The sequence below is a fragment of the Argopecten irradians genome, unplaced genomic scaffold, assembly GCF_041381155.1.
Source record: "Argopecten irradians isolate NY unplaced genomic scaffold, Ai_NY scaffold_0368, whole genome shotgun sequence".
Taxonomy (NCBI): domain Eukaryota; kingdom Metazoa; phylum Mollusca; class Bivalvia; order Pectinida; family Pectinidae; genus Argopecten; species Argopecten irradians.
In genome coordinates, this window is record NW_027187835.1 from 31,443 (window position 1) to 52,090 (window position 20,648).

Below are 20,648 nucleotides of genomic sequence, written 5' to 3' on the forward strand. Positions count from 1 at the left end.
GACTAAATATTTCCCGCTCCACTGGAGTAGTCGACCTTTGTGCCATTTCTCTACGAAGGGCTTCATGATTTCCTACTTCATTGCATTTCTACAATTATAGGTAATGGATTAGGTGTATCAAGAACTCAGCTGGTACTCTTCCATTTATAATAGAAGCAAACATGTAAATAATTATTTTCTGTATCCCTTTATATTCACAAATTTTGTGTTTAGAGAATTAGTGATACTTATTACATGTTTAATCTAATAATGATTCTATAGTAATTCCTTAGTGGTGACTTCATTCGATAGCTACAAATATAATAAAATATCAAAAAAAGAACAGGTTCGAGTTTATCACCTTAACAGCAGATTGCATGCAAATTATTGTATACCAACATGTTAGTAATCCGAGGAACAAAATATAAATGACCAGGCACGGAATTTCAAATTGAGTTACTCATAAGTAAACAAAATATCACCTTTTACAATTTTCCCTGTTACAGTCACAAATGATTCTTCGTTGTAGATGGTGAGGTAATTAGATACACAGCACTTTGGCATATGGTTTTTGCAATGTCTTTGGATGCAGATGCAATTATCTTAGATGTTTTAAATTTTGGCTCTGAAAAGTTACTAACATATTTCAGGGTATTAGCCCTGTTTGATATGGACTCTGATTGGACCCCTATTTGACTGAATTATGACCCTTTTATTTAAGAACAAAGAGGCCCAGAGGGCCTGTATCGCTCAACTGGTTTGTAATGCCAATGTAATGTTCTGAATACAGATTCATTATTTCTTTTCTGAAGGAATTTTAATATTAACCTCTAAATCCCCTATTGGGCCCCACCCCTCCTGCGCCCAGGGGTCAGAGCCAAAATTTATATACAAGTTCTGTTCCACTTCCACCAAGGGTGTTTATGGGCAAATTTGGTCACAATCCAAGCAAAACTCTAGGACAAGTAGCGATTTATAGGATTTACCTCTATTTCCCCTATTGGGCCCCACCCGTCCTGCCCCCTGGGGACAGAGCCAAAAATTTATACAAGTTCTGTTCCCCTTCCAAAAAGGATGTTTGTGGCCAAATTTGGTTACATTCCATGCAGAACTCTATGACTAGTAGCGATTTTTACAATTTGCCTCTATTTCCTCTATTGGGCCCGACCTCTCCTGCCCCCGGGGTGTCAGAGCCAAAATTTATACAAGTTCTGTTCCCCTTTCCCCAAGGATGTTTGTGGCCAAATTGGTTACAATCCATGCAGAAGTCTATGACTAGTAGTGATTTATACAATTTGCCTCTATTTCCCCTATTGGGCCCTGCCCCTCCTGCCCCCGGGGGATCAGAGCCAAAATTTATACAAGTTCTGGTCCCCTTCCCCCAAGGATGGTTGTGGCCAAATTTGGTTACAATCCATGCAGAACTCTAGGATAAGTAGCGATTTATACAATTTGCCTCTATTTCCCCTATTGGGCCCTGCCCCTCCTGCCCCCGGAGGGTCAGAGCCAAAATTTATACAAGTTCTGTTCCCTCTCCCCTTAGGATGTTTGTGGTAAAAATTGGTAATAATCCATGTAGAACTCTATGACCTAGTAGCGATTTAAAGGATTTACCTCTATTTCCCCTATTGGGCCCCGCCCCTCCTGCCCCCAGGGGATCAGAGCCAAAATTTATACAAGTTCTGTTCCCCTTCCCCCAAGGATGTTTGTGGCCAAATTTGGTTACATTCCATTCAGAACTCTATGACTAGTAGCGATTTAAAGGATTTACCTCTATTTCCCCTATTGGGCCCCGCCCCTCCTGCCCCCGGGGGTCAGAGCCAAAATTTATACAAGTTCTGTTCCCCCTCCTCCAAGGATGTTTGTGGCCAAATTTGGTTACAATCCATGCAGAACTCTATGACTAGTAGCGATTTAAAGGATTTACCTCTATTTCCCCTATTGGGCCCCGCCTCCTCCTGCCCCTGGGGACCAGAGCCAAAATTTATACAAGTTCTGTTCCCCTTCCCCCCATGGATGTTTGTGGCCAAATTTGGTTAGATTCCATTCAGAACTTTATGACTAGTAGCGATTTAAAGGATTTACCTCTATTTCCCCTATTGGGCCCCACCCCTCCCACCCCCGGGGGGTGAGAGCCAAAATTTATACAAGTTCTGTTCCCCCTCCCCCAAGGATGTTTGTGGCCAAATTTGGTTACAATCCATGCAGAACTCTATGACTAGTAGCGATTTAAAGGAAATGTTGACGGACAGACGGACGCCGACGGACGCCGACAGACGCCGCGCCATGACATAAGCTCACCAGCCCTTCGGGCCAGGTGAGCTAAAAACGCCAGTGAGATGGTGCCAAGGAAGGCATTAGGAAGGATAAAAAAGGTTTCTTTGAAACCTTAGAAACCTTGTTCTCGGTTTTTTCGCAGTGACATTATCCATAGAAACCAAAACATTCCCGTTGGTCATATTTGGATACCGATCACCTTGGAGCCTGTACCAAAACCATCTAGCAAAGCCTTTTCCTTGCCTTGCTATCATCCCCGAGGCTCCTCACACTTGATGCAAGCATGTGATCCATTACAGTAGTATCTGTGCTGCAATCTGCCTGTGGATCTTCACTGTTAATGTGGTTGACTTAGTGATGTCGCCGCGCTCGAAGATAGTTCTTGTTGCAAACATTCACGTCCGTTCTATTGAACACTATCAGACGAAGTGTTCGACTGTCTAGACATTGATATTTTTGTAGCGATAGTATTTGTTATTTCGACGTTGCTATCTGGTGTTTATGTACGGCATGATGAAGATGGAGCAGACTTTTGTCTTCCTAACGTCTCCAAATAAGTCCTTTCAGATTAACTTTTGACATGGAAAGCGGTTCGAAAATATCAAACTTTATTCTCAACTCATCTCTGAGTTTCTGTATTGTACAATTAGCCCCATTGAAACTATCCCAAGGCTCATTCCTTTCTGATTATGAACTTCGCCGTGCCGCCATTATCGGCCGTAAGTTGACAAGGCCTCACATAAACTAAACATGTTTGCAGTTAACTCCGTGTGAAAAACGTTCAGAAAAGAACGCTGAGTATCAGTGTCCTTACATAAAAAGTTTTGGGTGAATTGGTAGTGGAATATTGTCCAAGAATATTATGAACTCGCGAAACTCAATGGCTATTGCTGCTGAAATTTGACCAAGTGACCGTTCCTTATCTTGTCCAATCTACGAGCAGTATCAAATGTCCCTGCTCTGTACATATAGGGTTGGCCCCGATACTGTATATCCAAATTATGCACAGTTTCTATAATTTGATATAAGATAGAAGTGTATCATTTATCCAGGCGATCTGCCCCTTTATCAAGACATACAAAACGAACACGATAACATAATAGGATATGAACAGTAATGCGGGACAAAGTAGAAAAAATATTAAACTATACAGCACAATGGAGCGCAATTTAGCCTTCGGCAAGTGGCAGCCGAAGGCCGGATCGACAAAATGTATCCATGCTGTTCGGCAGAACACTGAAATATGAGCGATGACTGGAAAGCGTTCCACGTGCGACGTCAAATGTGTGGCAAACTTTATATATAGTGCTCATTGGTATAGGATGCAATTTTAATCGCCATAGAATTAATTAATAATTGTTGATGGCTGACATGATTGAATGATCAAGCCTTGTAGAAGCTGTGCATACAAATATAAATTTCAAATTAATAGCAGACATAGTTAAATGTTTCATTCCTTTTCTAATTCATGTTTGATGAATCAATGAAATATAACATTATTTTAAATGACCTTGTACTTCTTACTTTTTGGCTTTTATGCGGTTTCTTAACCGGTACCGGTTCCAATGGCAGTAGAGATGAAGAGGCTGGAGCTGACTCATTCCCAACGGATCTAGAGTTACCGTTTCCCTTTGATTAAATAGATATCATAGCTAAATACATCAACTCACAGTGACACTTGGACAAATGTTTTTTTTCATAATCATAAATTTCACAAAGTCTGTAAAGGATTCTGTTGCTATTGGTTAATTCCGGCAACCGTGAGATCTCGCAGAGTACCAATTCAAACCAGCACATGTGTACTTGTATAATCAAACACAAATTTCAAGACATTTTTTATGGAAATCACAATGGACGTGTCTTCTAACATAAAATGACTTTATTAACGTCATTTGACCGGTAATGAATCGTACAGCTACAGATAAGATGGCGAGAATTAGTACTCAGCGAAAACTGGTCGCCTGTCAGCCAGTATTATTTATAATATATATGATTATTGCCTGGGCGCATTACGCCCAGGCAGTAAATACATTAGCGACGATTGGATTTTGCCATGGGTAATATGATACTTTAGTTGAGAATGATGCACGCCTTTGGCGTACAAGTCGCCGGGCCTTCTCGGCGGTTTGCAGTGCTGAACCTGTATATGATGCCGGCGTAACTCAGATAAGCTGACGTGAATAGTTTACGCATCTTAGGCCTACATGGCCAACAGGGCATGCCTACAGCTGACTTCCTTTTGTCAGCCTCAACCGCATGGTTACCTGCTGCAGCTGCTAACGACATCAAGTTACGTATCAATGTACAATTCTTAAATATGCTGTAACTGAATACAATAGAAATAACTGTGCAATTCGTTATGGCAATCTAGCTGTGTTTGTTAGCTGCTGCAATTTATTTGGGGCGTAAGGTGTTACTGTGGCTGACACATGTAACGGACCTACTGGCATTCCGCTCGTTACATGTGTGATACAGTGTTCCACTGAGGTGTTATAGCTAGGCATATATTATATATCTTTTATATTTTAACTGTTGATTCGTTATTTCTTATAGATAAAAACGATGCATACATAGCGAGTCGCCAGTATTTGGGTGACACGGTACTGCGACTGACACAGGTATACAGTGTGCACACATTTTCAGTCTACGTAAATGTAGGTCAGCTGCTGCGAGGTCAGTTTTCCGTTATCTCTAAATAAAAAAACTCCCCAGACGCTGTATTTTGACAGGACTGAGGGGATTTGGTACAGTATGTGAATTAATTATTTTATTTAACGCTAGCAAGGTGCGTGTGATTTTGGTTAGCTTACACACATTTTTGAGATAAAAGCTTTAGGTTGGGACCGATAAATTATGCCTTTGGCGGAGCCGTCATGGGATCCTTGCATCAGGGGATTGGTTTATTTCCAGGGAAAGGGACTCAGTGCACTGCCATTGCATTATTTGCTCTTGCAAGTTTTTTTGCATATGGTTTATATTCAACAAATATAACCCCATTTGACATAGATAGAATAATATTTAATGGGCACAATTTGTATGAATCTATCATTTCTGAAAGAGAATATAACCCAGATACATACCTAGCACATGATGAACTTCCAAACGTGGTCACACTTGACAGGGATATTTTAGAAACAACTGTTTATCATGATATATTCTTTGGTGAGGTTGGTCAGTATATGGTGTCAGAAGACACAAGGGCTTTGAACTATCAGAATATCTGCTAGGCACTTTTGGCCACTCAACTATTGCATTACTGCATATTGATGCCCAGTACTATTTGTTTGATTCTCATTCATGTAACTACTTTGGTGAAACAGACCCAAATGGAAGTGCTGCTGTTCTTATTTTTCTGATCTGAGGTCTTTAACACAGTTTTTATTGGCAAAGTATGCAGGTAATATATACAACATTTCTCCTGTAATGTTTAATCATGGAAGAACTGAGGACATAAACTTAACAGGCAGACAATTACATCCACAAGAATATATCAGTAGAAATGAGATTAAAGATTATGTAACTGAAGGGAGTAAAACATACTTCCATGAATTGCCTGGTGAAATTATTAAACAAGAGATCCCAGAGGGATCTTGGCGCCCACCAAAGAATGATCTATGTCTGACAATGGAAAGAGGGATCTTTTCCCTGCTTTTCAAACTTTTTCAAACACACTACATATAAAATTTGAGACAGATCGCTATAGTACTTTCTAAGAAATAGTGGTAACAAACTTCAACAATGAAATCTAAGATGGCGGCCGGTTGGCCATCTTGTTTACCGATCAGTCCCAAAAGGCATTATGCATCAGTCCTAAAAGGTACTATGCACAACTAGGGTACAAGAGGAACCTATCAATGGAATTTGAGAAAGATCCCTTACGTACTTTCTGAGAAATAGCTATAACAAACTTAAACTATCAAAATCCAAGATGGCCGTCGGTCGGCAATCTTGTTCATTGATCGGTCCCAAAATGCAATATGCACAACTAGGGTCCTAGGGGAACCTGTATATGAAATTTGAGAAAGATCCCTTCAGCATTTTTTGAGAAATAGCGGTTTCAATATTTAACTATCAAAATCCAAGATGGCCGACAGGCGGCCATCTTGTTGATCGATCGGTCCCAAAATGCAATATGCACAACTAGGGTCCTAGGGGAACCTATATATGAAATTTGAGAAAGATCCCTTCAGTACTTTTTGAGAAATAGCGGTAACAAACTTTAAACTATCAAAATCCAAGATGGCCGCCTGTCAGCCATCTTGTTCACCGATCGGTCCCAAAATGCACTATGCACAACTAGGGTTCTAGGGAAATCTGTATATGAAATTTGAGAAAGATCCCTTCAGTACTTTTTAAGAAATAGTGGTAACAAACTTTAACTATCAAAATCCAAGATGGCCGCCTGTTGGCCATCTTGTTCACCGATCGGTCCCAAAATGCAATTTGCACAACTAGGGTTCTAGGGGAACCTGAATGTGAAATTTGAGAAAGATCCCTTCAGCACTTTTGAGAAATAGCGGTAACAAACTTTAACTGTCAAAATCCAAGATGGCCGCCTGTCGGCCATCTTGTTCACCGATCGGTCCCAAAATGCAATATACACAACTAGGGTCCTAGGGGAACCTGTATATGAAATTTGAGAAAGATCCCTTCAGCATTTTTTGAGAAATAGCGGTTTCAATATTTAACTATGAAAATCCAAGATGGCCGACAGGCGGCCATCTTGTTCATCGATCGGTCCCAAAATGCAATATGCACAACTAGGGTCCTAGGGGAACCTATATATTGAAATTTGAGAAAGATCCTTCAGTTACTTTTTGAGAAATAGCGGTAACAAACTTTAACTATCAAAATCCAAGATGGCCGCCTGTCGGCCATCTTGTTCACTGATCGGTCCCAAAATGCAATATGCACAACTAGGGTCCTAGGGGAACCTGTATATGAAATTTGAGAAAGATCCCTTCAGTACTTTTTGAGAAATAGCGGTAACAAAACTTTTAACTATCAAAATCCAAGATGGCCGCCTGTCGGCCATCTTGTTCACCAATCGATTCCAAAATGCAATATGCACAACTAGGGTCCTAGAGGAACCTATATATGAAATTTGAGAAAGATCCCCTCAGCACTTTTTGAGAATATAGCTTGTCATTACTGCATATTGCAAGATGCCCAGTACTATTTGTTTGATTCTCATGCATGTAACTACTTTTGGTGAAACAGACCCAAATGGAAGTGCCTGCTGTTTTCTTATTTTTCTGATCTGAGGTCTTTAACACAGTTTTATTGGCAAAGTATGCAGGTAATATATACAACATTTCTCCTGTATGTTTAATCAATGGAAGAACTGAGGACATAAACTTAACAGGCTGGTAAGACAATTACATCCACAAGGAATATATCAGTAGAATAGAAATGAGAGTTTAAAGGATTATGTAAACTGGAAGGGAAGGTGAAAAAAAACTTCCCATGTATTGCCTGTTGAAATAATTTAAAAAAGGAAGAAAATAATACTAACAGGGATAATGTTTCCATACATACATTGGTACACGATTATCTTAATAATACAGAAGAACAATTCAATTTCCTTGGAAAAGTTGAATTAAATACACATATTGATGTTGAGAACATAATTGCTACTGAAAATGTGGGTACCAGTGAACATACGTATTGTTTACCCAGACGTGGAAGAAAGAAAAGAAGGAAATACTCAACAAAAAAAGATCTGTGTAAAACGGCTGAAGTTGATAACATAGCCAGTTTTTGCCATATTCTTACTGCAATTTTAATTGCAATTTCCAGTATGATTACACAATTGTAGCAGATTTTATAGAAATTGACTCATCAAATAATTTGAATGAAACAGCTGGTAATGAATTCATGAAAAGTCATCTGCTGAATGATAAATTTCAAATAGAAATTTTTCAAACTCCTTCAGTTTTCACAAGTTGTGATAAGTTTTCATATGAAAACCAAATTTTTAAATTAAAAACAGAGTTTATTGTTCATGACAATCTTAAACTTTATCCTCAAAGTGCTGTGTGTTCTTATTGTTTCAATCATATAAAAAAACAGTGTCCCTCCTACTAACAGTTTTGCGAACAAACTTAACCCAGGAAAGATACCTGCATGCTTGAAAGGTCTTTCTTTAATGGAGCGTCGCTTAATATGTAAAATACAAGTGTTTATGACAGTTATTATATTACATGGGGGACAACTTGCAGAGAAGGGATTATCCATTGATTTTCCAATTAATTTTGAACAACAAGTCAGTACATTACCACATTCTTTTGAGGATGCTAATGTCATAACTGTGTCATATGAGTACAACAAAGACACAAAGCCTACACACATTGTACGCAAAGACAAGATCTTGAATGCATTATTGTGGCTGAAGTCAAACAATCTTGTGTATAAAAATATTTCATTAAAATGACAGTTTTTCAAGAACGTGCCTGATAATAGTGATTTCACTTGGTGAAATTATGTCATGTGATGATGATTTTGATGAATACACAGTAACATCTGTTGATTATGCTGTTCCAGATATTGACTTGGGAACTCTATTGACAAAAAACACACCTCATATTTCTCTAAAATGGTGCACCACTTCTCCAAAAAATGCATATGATATGGATTCAGGTGAGGAATCGGCTTTTCCTCACGTGTTTCCTTTTGGCATAAATGGATTTAGACAAACACGAGATATTCCAATTTCAAATTTCAAACACTTTCAACACAAGATGCATCTCCCAGTACACTCACCTCGCACAACATACACGCAAACACACCGCATACATGGGAGTCCGTCCTTACATGACCATAGCTGTTGATAGGACGTTAATAAATCAAACAAACAAACAAACAAAGTATTTTAAAGATGGTCGTTTTCGGAAAGATATTTCCTATCTGTTGCATGCAGTGAACTTTTATGAAAGAAGTCGACTTCACAATTCTGTAGATATACATATGCGAATAAAAAAATTTAACTGCAGGAGATATTTCAAATTTTACCAATAATCCTGATATAGTTCAAAATTCTTACATGTTTATGAAATTGATTAAAGGAACAGCTGCATATTGGAAAAACAATTTACTGAAACTCCTTGCAACGTTCAAGTCCATTGGGCCACCAAGTCAGTTTGTTACATTATCTGCTAATGATATGCATTGGCCAGACTTATTTATGACTTTATTATGATGCGATTACAAAGCTGCATTGAAAGTATCAAATGGAAATAAATGGGTGAAGCAAGATCCTGTTTTAACAGCTAAACATTTTCAAAGACGATTTTAATGCTTTACTTAAGCATGTCATATATGGTCCGAAGAATCCATTAGGAAAAGTTTTTGATCATTTTGGAAGAATTGAATTCCAAAATCGAGGAAGTCCTCATATACATTTGTTCTTTTGGATTGAAAATTTTTTCAGAAATTTATAGTGATCAAAAGTTGTTGATAAACTATATTGACAAAGTGATAAGTACCAATTCTAGTCGGAGTCAATTCGCAAAGAAGTTTCAGACACATCAGCATTCTGAGTATTGTTTAAGGAAGTCTGGAAGATGTCGATCTGGATTTCCATGTTCTTCATGTGATTCAACACGTTTGTTAAGTAATGTAGATTTAGGATCAGAAAATATGAAAAACAAATTTTATGAAACCAAACGACCTTCAATAGATAGCTACCTTAATGCTTATAATCCTTTACTTCTAGATAATTGGCAAGCAAATATGGATATCCAAATAGTTGGGAATAGTGAATCCGCTGCCTATTACGTTTGTGCTTATATATGTAAATCTGAGCCTGATGATTTAAAATTTGCTCTATCAAGATTGCCAAATACAATAGATAGAACTACAAATCATAATCAAGGTTGTTGAGGATAGGATATTGTGTGTTAAAAACTAGAAAACTCAGTGCTCAAGAGGCTGCATATCGATTATAGTCAGATTTAAATCTTGTGTATTCTTCAAGATCTGTCATATCCTTAAATACAAAGCGACCTGAAAAGCGTTTCAGAGTTTTGAAATCAGTACAGATATATGTTATTCCAATATGATAGATTATTATAAAGGCAGGCCGTTTTCATTGCGACACCTTTGTCTTTATGAATTTGCAGAGTGGTATACTAAATGTACAAATATAAACACGTGGTCGTGTCAATTTTGGTAATGATCGGTTGATTTTAACTTTCCTCTCGTGTAATAATTTGAGATAAATACAGTATTTATCCCAAACTATAATATATATAAATAAATATCATGATACTACTAATCTATTTATAATCTGAGAGTTAGGAGAGCACAATATATCTAAATACTCAGAACATACGTAAAGAGGTGGACTAATAGCTTACTATATACATGTATTATAACTGCTTTCTATTTCTTCTTTGGGTAATTTATAAAGATATTCTTATGTCTATGAAATATGTGATAGTACATGTACATGAACGATCACTGAAATCGGCGCTAGTCGAGATACATCAAATTGTATGTTGAGACATGTCTGTATTATATTACTTTGCTCATGATCAACACGGTTACTGCATGTATATATGTTATTTTTAATATAATATATTACATACTATCATATCGATCGTATATTACATCTATATATATATCTATTCTCAGTATTCATCAGGATATACTTTTCCACCAAGATCTTCTTCACTTGATGAACTGTGTATATATCATTAAAGGACTGTTTTATATTTCTTGGTATTTTTCAATCAAACCAAACTATTCTACATTGTATACATCCATTCCTTTTCCTGTCCTGTGCATGCAATGAATTGTGAGATGATATGAATCACATAGGCCTACATGTGGTTCATGTACAGGTGTTTGGCTCTATAGACATTTTTCTCTCTTTATATATAGTCTGTAACTGTCTGTATGCACTTCCGTCAAAAACGAAAACCACACAATGATCCTGACCTCACACTCAATGGAATTAAAATTCCAGTAGTTGAACAAACTAAATTTCTTGGACTAATATTTGATTCGAAACTGTCCTTTGTTCCACATATCAAACATCTGAAGGATAAGTGCTCGAAGGCGCTGAACATTCTACGAGTTCTTTCCCATTCTGATTGGGGTGCAGACCGTGAAATGCTTCTACGTATCTATCGGGCACTTATTAGATCAAAACTTGACTACGGCTCTATTGTCTATGGATCGGCTCGCAGCTCCTATCTACAGATGCTTGACCCTATACAGTATCATGGACTGCGTCTCGCACTTGGAGCTTTTCGAACAACACGTGTGAAGAGTCTCCATGTGGAAGCTAATGAGCCATCTCTAGACGATCGACGAAAGAAATTATCCTTACAGTATGCTGCTCAACTGAAATCCAACCCCCAAAAATCCTGCATTTAACCTTGTATTCAATCCACAACATCAAAGAAATATTTACACAAAATCAAAAGCTCATACCAACATTTGGCATCAGAATTTCAAAATTGTTGCAGGAACTTAATATAACTTTCGACACCATTGACGAGTACACCGTATCGGATGTACCACCATGGCTCATTCAAACACCTGATATCAATTTATCTCTACATGAGAGGGCAAAATCCAGTGCATTACCCGAAGAACACAAATCCTCCTTTCGGGAGTGCATTAGGGCTTTCCCTGACCATGTTCAGATATACACTGACGGATCAAAAGATGGTGATAATGTTGCGGCAGCATGCTGTACATCTAATCACTGCTCCTCTATCCGACTCCCGGATACTGCCTCCATTTTCTCTGCGGAAGCATGTGCTATCGGTCTGGCGCTTGACCATATCGAAGAACACCGCATTGAAAAGGCAATCATCTGTTCAGACTCTCTTTCGGTTCTTCAGGCTTTGAAATCAAGAAATACTCTAATCCAAAATCTTTTAATCCGAACATTTCGATTATCTTCTAAAACTCAAATTACTTATCTCTGGATTCCCAGTCATGTGGGTATAAAGGGGAATGAACAGGCTGATAAAGCAGCTAAGACTGCTCTTCGCCTAGCACAAACAGATTTGAAACTACCATACACCGACATCAAACCTTCAATTCAGTCAGCCATCAAACACCATTGGCAACAAAGGTGGTCTACCGAAACGAACAATAAACTGTTTAAAATTCAACCTACACTTAATCCTAAACTGTCCAGTCGGAGAGACCGCAGAGAGGAAGTTGTTCTCTCTCGGCTCCGAACTGGACACACATATTTTACACATTCCTATCTATTGAAAGGGGAGGATCCTCCTACATGCCATGCATGTGATTCTCCTCTCGCAGTGGAGCATATTTTATTGCATTGTATTGATTTTAAACACATACGAGATAAATACTACGATGTCTCCGACATGTACACTTTGTTTCATGCCGTGAGACATAATCGTATTTTTAATTATCTCAAAGAGATCGGTATTTTAAGCAAAATATGAACGTTTTCTCATCATACATCGTATCAACTCAACATTTCATCGTTTCATCAACATTGTGCATGAGTTTTCTCATGTGTTTTAGCCAAATTTATTTTATCCCATGCAAACCTTTTTTTTTATCAAATTAACGTTTACAATCTGTGTTTTAGTCCTTACTTGCTTTTCTTACCCTGAACTTTTATCCTGATATTAATGCATGACTTGTAGTTTGGCCCTAAATGACCTTAGTTGTCGATGGGCCGTAAAACTCAAACAAACAAACAAAACAAACAATTTATATATTGACACAGTATTACATATATACGGAGAAAAATCTCTATAGAGCCAAACACCTGTGTTTCATATACCGTACATGTAGCATGACCATATATTATGTATATATGTTTCTGCATGTAGTAATTACAAAGTTCATAATAATAATCTTATGCTACAGTGTGGATTGTACTCGGTTAGTAATTCATGATCATGATCACTTGTCATGGATAGATCCGATACCGAAATCGTCGTTGACCCTGTTGTCTCAAACACTGGTCTAAGTTTATGTCCGGTCTTCGATGGAGTAGAACATGTAGGCTTACCAGACTTTGTAAGAAACAATTGTTTGTTTGTTTGTTTGATTAATTAACGTCCTATTAACAGCTATGGTCATGTAAGGACGGCCTCCCATGTATGCGGTATGTTGCGTGTATGTTGTGCGAGGTGCGTGTTTTGGGAGACTGCGGTATATTCATGTTGTGTCTTCTTGTATAGTGGAACTGTTACCCTTTTTATAGTGCTATATCACTGAAGCATGCCGCCGAAGACACCAAGCAACACACCCCACCCGGTCACATTATACTGACAACGGGCGAACCAGTCGTCCCACTCCCTGTATGCTGAACGCTAAGCAGGAGCAGAAACTACCACTTTTATAGACTTTGGTGTGTCTCGGCCAAGGGACAGAACCCAGAGCCTTCCTCACAGGGGCGAACGCTCAACTCAAGGCCAAAAGCGAGGCGGTGCCAAGGGAGGCATTAGGAAAGATAAAGTCATTTAGGAAGAGAAAAGATAAGATCCTAAATTTAGTCGCCTTTTACGATCATGCAATAGGGGCAGCAGGTACAATTCTAACGCGCCTACCTGCAGGGCCATGTAAGAAACAAAGTGTAATATCTATATAGTAGGTAACGACATGGCGTATTTGTGTTTACTTTCATTTGTTTACGAGTTTTGTCGAGCCACCCCATGGGAGGCCTCATCAGATAACACAAACGTGTGTTCGGTTTCGATGTACATTTCAATAAAGCTAGATTAGGCCCTATAGGCATCTATATATATAAATCTTTATTACAAAATACATAAGAACAGCAAATACCATTGTAATTATAATTTTGTTAATTGCGCTTTTCATTCAAGAATAAAAACTTTTTGAATAGTTTTAGTCTAGTTTTATATAGAAACTACATGTAAATACACACATATACAACATGTATTTGTAGGTCCACGCGTGGAATGCGTGTGTTCGTAATGTGCAGTCGATCGCGATCGAGCGACTTGACCGTTAAATAATCGTTGTTTGAAGAATTGCTCTTCACCACGTTCCAACGGACCCATGTGTGTTCGCTGACACATATTTGGCGAGTTGCGTTCGCCATGCATGATGTTGAAGTTTGTTAGGGAAATTCCACTTTTTATGTGCCTACGCATGCGTACTAAATTGTTTCGGCTGTGGGGCGGAACTACAGATTTCCCCCTCTCCGAAGAGGGGTTTTCTATTGTTTTTGAAAAACATGGAAATGTTGGGCATTTTTATTAGCGGATATTTTCATAAGGATATATGCTCTACTATTCAGAAAAATTTGGTACTTTATGGCGATATTTTTCACCCCAAAACATAATGGGGCTTTAATTAATAACATATAACATTGCTGTGTAATTATATTGAACCCATCCCTGACAGTGTTACATCTCATGTCTATTAAACTATGAACTTGAATGAACTTTTATCAATATAAGAATAATGATCAATATTTCACAGTGAAACCATGTATGTATACATACTTGCAATTGTGTACCTGGTAAATTGAGTTATACATTTATAAATTATGAACAAAATTCTTAACTGAAAGGTTTCATATGAAGATTATTTTCATTCAAGCCAATAAAAACCAATTGACCATATGAATATTGTTTTATAGTTTTCATTTATTTATAATTAATTGTTCTTAAACATACTCAATCTGGCTTTGTGATTGGACGATTCTTTTTTTTTCATACCACTGGACTAAAAGTTGTGTCTACAGACAGACGGACAGATTTATTTAAAATCAGAATAACACACACATATTCTGTTAATCCAAAGTTCAGATAAAATACTAAAAATGATAATAAATCTTATTTCTACTCTGGCATCTCCATATTTGCCAACTCCAAGTCCGATTCGTATTCATACGAGATTGTGTCACTGTCACTGCAGCTGCCTTCCTTCACTTCTTTGTTCTCAAGGGTTGCAGCTGTCAAAAGTTGTTCAATAGCAGTTTGATTACACTCACCACAAGCACACACTGTCATACACAAGTCACAGCAGTTATGCCTCCTAATGTTAGAAAGTTTACTCACTTCAGATGAGGAAAGAAAACACTGCATTATTGCGCTTCTCCTACATGTTTTTGTCCTAACGATTTCTTTCACATCGTCATCAATATGGACTAACTGGTGAGGATTACACAAAAGTAGCGCAGTTGATTGTTCTCCGTCACGACCAGCCCTTCCAGCTTGTTGTACCAAGTCCACAATAGTTTTCGGTGGCCCATAAAACACAATGTTGTGGCAATCAGCAACATCAACCCCCATACCCAAAGCACTTGTTGCAATGACAATCTTCAGTCTTTGGCCTTCACCGATATCTCTGAGGATCTGCTCCTTCTTCTCATCTGTTGTTTCTGAATGGTACATTTCAACATATGAGACTGCTTCGGGCAACTCTGTCACAATGATGTTGTAGATAGAAGACACATCCTTGATGGAATTGCAATATACAATAATCTTTGGAAATGCATTCTCAAACTTTGCCAATGCTTCGACAAGCCAAAATATTGCTGCTTCTGCATCATTTGCTGTCCGGTGTACCACAAATTTGATGTTTTCTTTGTTTGGCGATATAAACATGAACCTGGTCTTGTCGTCGAAGTTCAACACAGACATCACTCTCTTCTTCACAGCTTTTGTACATGTTGCACTTAACGCAAGGACTGGTGCTGTAGGAAACAGGGACCTTAACTCGCCAATGTGTCGAAACCATTTGCGAAATACAGACTTCTCCTCTTCATCAGCAAGTCCACCCCTGAAATAAAGTTAAGTTACTATAATGGATGCATTAAAATTAAAGTTCTTTACATATATTACACACTGAAACATTATATACATTAACATTTTCACTGCAGTCATACTGTGTAACCTTTTCATGCGCCGTTGACATTTATCATAAATGATCATGAATTACCATCTAAGTATGACGTTATTATCACTGTGACGTCACAAATTGTCATGCGAGAGATCATGGAAGATGGCTGTTTTGTCCTTATTAAAACGATAATGAGTTCTTTATTTATTATTGTTTATTAGATGCAAAATCTCTTGGGATTTTATCATAAAATTGTTCTAAAATGTAAATAAACATTGAACAACTTTCATTCAGCATTAATTGCCAATATTAGTATGAATGCCAACTGGACAGAAGCTAATTCAACATGAAGCGCTAGCGCTATACCCATCATTCTTAAATTTCAATTATACACATGTTGTGAATTTACATAAATGTTACGTATTGCATGATCTTATAACATTTGCATGTGTTGAATGTTTTAGTATCTGCTTTAATTTTCTATAGGTTTTTTGGTGTTTTTTTTACTGACAATATTTTTTTTAATTGTAATTCAACAGATGTTTCTTACCATGAAAGAATGGTGTGAAATTCGTCCACAACTATTGCACACACATTTAGCTTTTCCAGGTCATTCCTCCAATGTCTATCACCGACCAATGTTTCAGGAGATGCAAAGATGATGTCTATCTTCCCTTCTCTGATAAGATCATCTGTTTCGCTGCTATCACCTGTAATAATTTTGATATGATCAAACAACAAAATAACAAATCGGGGACGGAGAACTGTAATCGCTTTATCACCTATTGCGCTAGGCAAGTGAATGTTTACAGCACACTTGTCCGTACGCGTTGGACAAGTAAAAATTTCTGACCTTGATTATGACCTGGACCTTAATTATATACTATGTAATCTTTGTTTATTGCTGAATATATAATATAGGTGACATACAACAACACATAATATAATATATACAGTCACATATGCATAATGATGTGTAAATTACTGAGGGCAAGTGAAAATGCCATTCGGATGAATAGATTTTAGAGGAGCACTTGTCCGACAAATGATTACATTTATTTCTTTTAAAGTTTTTCCACAGCGCAGCCAGGACAAAAATGTATTCGGACAATAACATACCTGAAATATCCTATTCTAGCTGGCTAATGTAGTCACATACACTGACTAAATATCAACTAAAATAAATGCTAATTTTAAGCTTCAGATCTACATGCATAATGCAACAGTTGTTTATATTTAAATAATGTTATTCCGATAAATTCATGTTTCAGTTTTTATTTCAAAATACCAGTTCTATCGAGTTTATGTCGCATACATTGTACAATGTAATACAGTTATGTACATTACTCCAACAATATATGTCGTGTTGGCAATCAGATGTTTCTCAATGTCGTGCATCTAATTAATATCACAGGATTAATACAATTAATGTATAACGGGGATACATATTAATTACAGTGGTCTCTATTCCAGTTTATATTGACCAGATCTGGACTGGTTAGGTACGACCTTAGGCACGTCCACAAAATATCTCATTACAGAATGATACAAAATTTAGGCATATCGCTAGCGTTTACGTATTGTAGTGTGTGTTGTGCGTTTCCATACCTTTATAAGCAGCGGTCACACAGGATATGGTTGCCAGACGTTTCACTTGATCCTGCATTAAGGATACGAGTGGGCAAAATATAAAAACAGGAAGTTAGCCCAGCGGCCATCTTGGGATACCAAAAATCTATACGAAAATGTTTTTATGTTGTTCGCCATCCCTTAAAACCCCTGTAGACCAATTTGCATTGCAATCGAAAGATCAAAACCTGAAGAACAGGAACAGGAAATGAGCCAGCGGCTATCTTGGAATAGCAAAATCTTTACAAAAACGTTTGCATGTTGTTTGCCATCCCTAAATAATTTTATAGACTAATTTTCATTGAGATCGGAGACGGAAACCTGAAAACAGGAAGTGGGCCAGCCGCCATCTTGAAATACCAAAATCTTTACAAAATTGTTTGCATGTTGTTTGCCATCCCTTAAAACCCCCTATATACCAATTTTCATTGAGATAGAAGACCAAAACCTGAAAACAGGAAGTGGGCCAGCCGCCATCTTGAAATACCAAAATCTTTACAAAATTGTTTGCATGTTTTTCGCCATCCCTTAAAACCCCTACATACCAATTTTCTTTCAGATTGTTTTTCATGATGTTCACCATCCCTTAAAATGTTTTCATGATGTTCACCATCCCTTAAAACCCCCATAGACAATTTTCATTGAGATCGGGGACGAAACCTGAAAACAGGAAATGGGCCCTGGCGGCTATCTTGGACTTCCGGTTGGGGAAAAAACCCTTTATGCACAATCCCACACCCTAATGAGTATGTATGTGAAGTTTCGTGATAATCGACTAAGTATTTTTGAGAAAAGCTGCGAAAACCCGCGCGGCGGAAGAAAGTGGAAGAAATAAGAAAAAAAATAATAATAAGAAACGTTGATTAATTAACGTCCTATTAACAGCTATGGTCATGTAAGGACGGCCTCCCCATGTATGCTGTGTATAGCGTGTATGTTGTTCGAGGTGCGTGTTTCGGGAGACTGTGGTATATTCATGTTGTGTCATCTTGTATAGTGGAACTTTTGCCCTTTTTATAGTGCTATATCACTGGAGCAATGCCGCCGTAGACACCAAGCAACACATCCCACCCGGTCACATTATACTGACAACGGGCGAACCAGTCGTCCAACTCCCTTTTTGCTGAACGCTAAGCAGGAGCAGAAACTACCACTTTTATAGACTTTGGTGTGTCTCGGCCAGGGGACAGAACCCAGAGCCTTCCTCAACTCAAGGCCAAAAGTGAGGCGGTGCCAAGGGAGGCAAAGAGAAAAGATAAGATTCTAAATTTAGTCGCCTTTTACGATCATGCAATAGGGGCAGCAGGTACAATTCTTACGCCCTACCTGCAGAGCTCCTTTGTCATTGAGTTGGAAAGCCAAACATGAACATGGCCATTAGATGTTAACATAATCAAACTTTACATTGATGGGATCCCTGTCTTTGTGCAAACAGGAGAGAATACTGAAGAAAATCTAGAAGTTATTGTGAAGGCTATGATTGTAGTTGCAGCAAAGGATCTACAAGCTCGTGCATATGTAACCAATATGGCCCAGCATAATGGTGAGATGCCTGTATTACATGGAGCCTGGACAAATGGTACCAAGTGGAAAGGTTTTTTGCAGAGGGACCAATCACCAAAGCTGCGCACGGATGATGAGGCTAGGATCAGTGCAGCAAAGGCACAGGAGTCAAGCACTAGGACTAAAGGATTCATGGGAGAATGTGTTTCTGATTTCTGCCTTATTCTTCAATTATAAATTCTATTGTAATTGACACTCTTGGGTGTAACCAAGTTAGTTCTGCAATAACTGGTTTGACAACAAATTATGCAACCAATATTTTCTACATTGGAAATGATAACAAAGATGATGATCAGATGTTAGGGAAATCCGTACATGATTCACCGTCTACCAAGGATACTGTCCAGACACATACCATCACTGGAAGGCATCAGAACTAAGGAACTTGCTTTCGTCTTATTTCATCCCTTGCCTCTAGAATATCCTTCCAGATGTTTACTTAACTCATTCATAGCTGTTAATTAATCAAACAAACACCAGCCGTCTTGTGGAAGGAACTTACCTGCTTCTAACAGAAGATAATCACCAGTGATATGTCACAAGAGCTGATTTCCTTCTGCTGACTTTGTACAAAAGGTGCAAATCCTGTACAGAGACTCGGCTATGAGCCTAAATATTCAAATGCCTGTGTCCTACATTCACTAGTGTCGGTTTGTTCGAAGTCACTGAACATTTTACTCTTTGCATTGGCTACAGCTAAATCTGTGTTGAATTGAAGTTCTTCCTCCTCAAGTTTAAATGACAGCTTGGCTAGTTCAATCTCCCGTTCTTTCTGCAGTGTCAGCTTTCTGGCTGATAATTCAATTTTTAATTGCTCTTCTTTCAGTCTTTTAGCTGATATTTTGCTCGATGATGTTGACCTGCTTGAGTTACTACCAGTACGAGAACCTTCATCATCTTGTTCATGCTGACTTTTGCTGAGAGATACATTAACGAAATACTCCTCTATCTTAGCTTTGAAGTCTCGGAGAAACTCATCGCGGGCAATTAACGATCCGGTATAGCGGTCCCTTTGATCATTATCTGTCTCTCTTTGTAAAAAATGTTTATGCATTTGGAGAAAGAGTTCAGTTTTGCATCCATGACGTGTACTTTTTGCTTATTACTTTTACTGAAACATTGTCCGAAACCATTTCACTAATATAATCATGAAGTCTCTTTAAAACTTGTTAATGGTTGTTTAATTGATCAAGACTATAGTCTCTTCCTGTTTGTGTAAAAAAAATCTGACACACTGATCATGACGTTTCATCGGACGTTTCGGCCATCATATTTTTTTTGTTCTTGGCCGTCAGTTTGCCTTTTGTCTGCATCGACCTTGGAGAGGTCTTCAACATTACCGTCTACATTTTGAATCATATTGTTCTTTTCGGTAATGTTGACTC

At 38.0% G+C, this 20,648-nt stretch overlaps 1 protein-coding gene across 1 annotated transcript; it reads right to left on the reverse strand.

The window, feature by feature from the left end:
- Positions 1-15,068: 15,068 nt before the first annotated feature.
- On the reverse strand, positions 15,069-20,317 carry LOC138312550 (bifunctional 3'-5' exonuclease/ATP-dependent helicase WRN-like). Its single transcript, XM_069253369.1, has 4 exons — positions 19,900-20,317; positions 17,680-17,754; positions 16,622-16,781; positions 15,069-16,011 (listed from the first exon to the last, which is right to left on the reverse strand). The coding sequence occupies exons 1-4, from the start codon at positions 20,315-20,317 to the stop codon at positions 15,069-15,071; spliced, it is 1,596 nt and encodes a 531-aa protein (XP_069109470.1).
- Between the last annotated feature and the right edge of the window lie 331 nt (positions 20,318-20,648).

What these genes read in the sequence shown, in the direction of transcription:
- LOC138312550 (XM_069253369.1), bottom strand. Translation starts at nt 20,317, where the DNA reads ATGCATAAACATTTTTTACAAAGAGAGACAGATAATGATCAAAGGGAC. An exon ending in ACAAACCGACACTAGTGAAT is followed by an intron (nt 17,755 to 19,899) that starts GTAGGACACAGG and finishes TTTTTATATTTT; the next exon opens with GCCCACTCGTATCCTTAATG. An exon ending in TGTGACCGCTGCTTATAAAG is followed by an intron (nt 16,782 to 17,679) that starts GTATGGAAACGC and finishes AAATTATTACAG; the next exon opens with GTGATAGCAGCGAAACAGAT.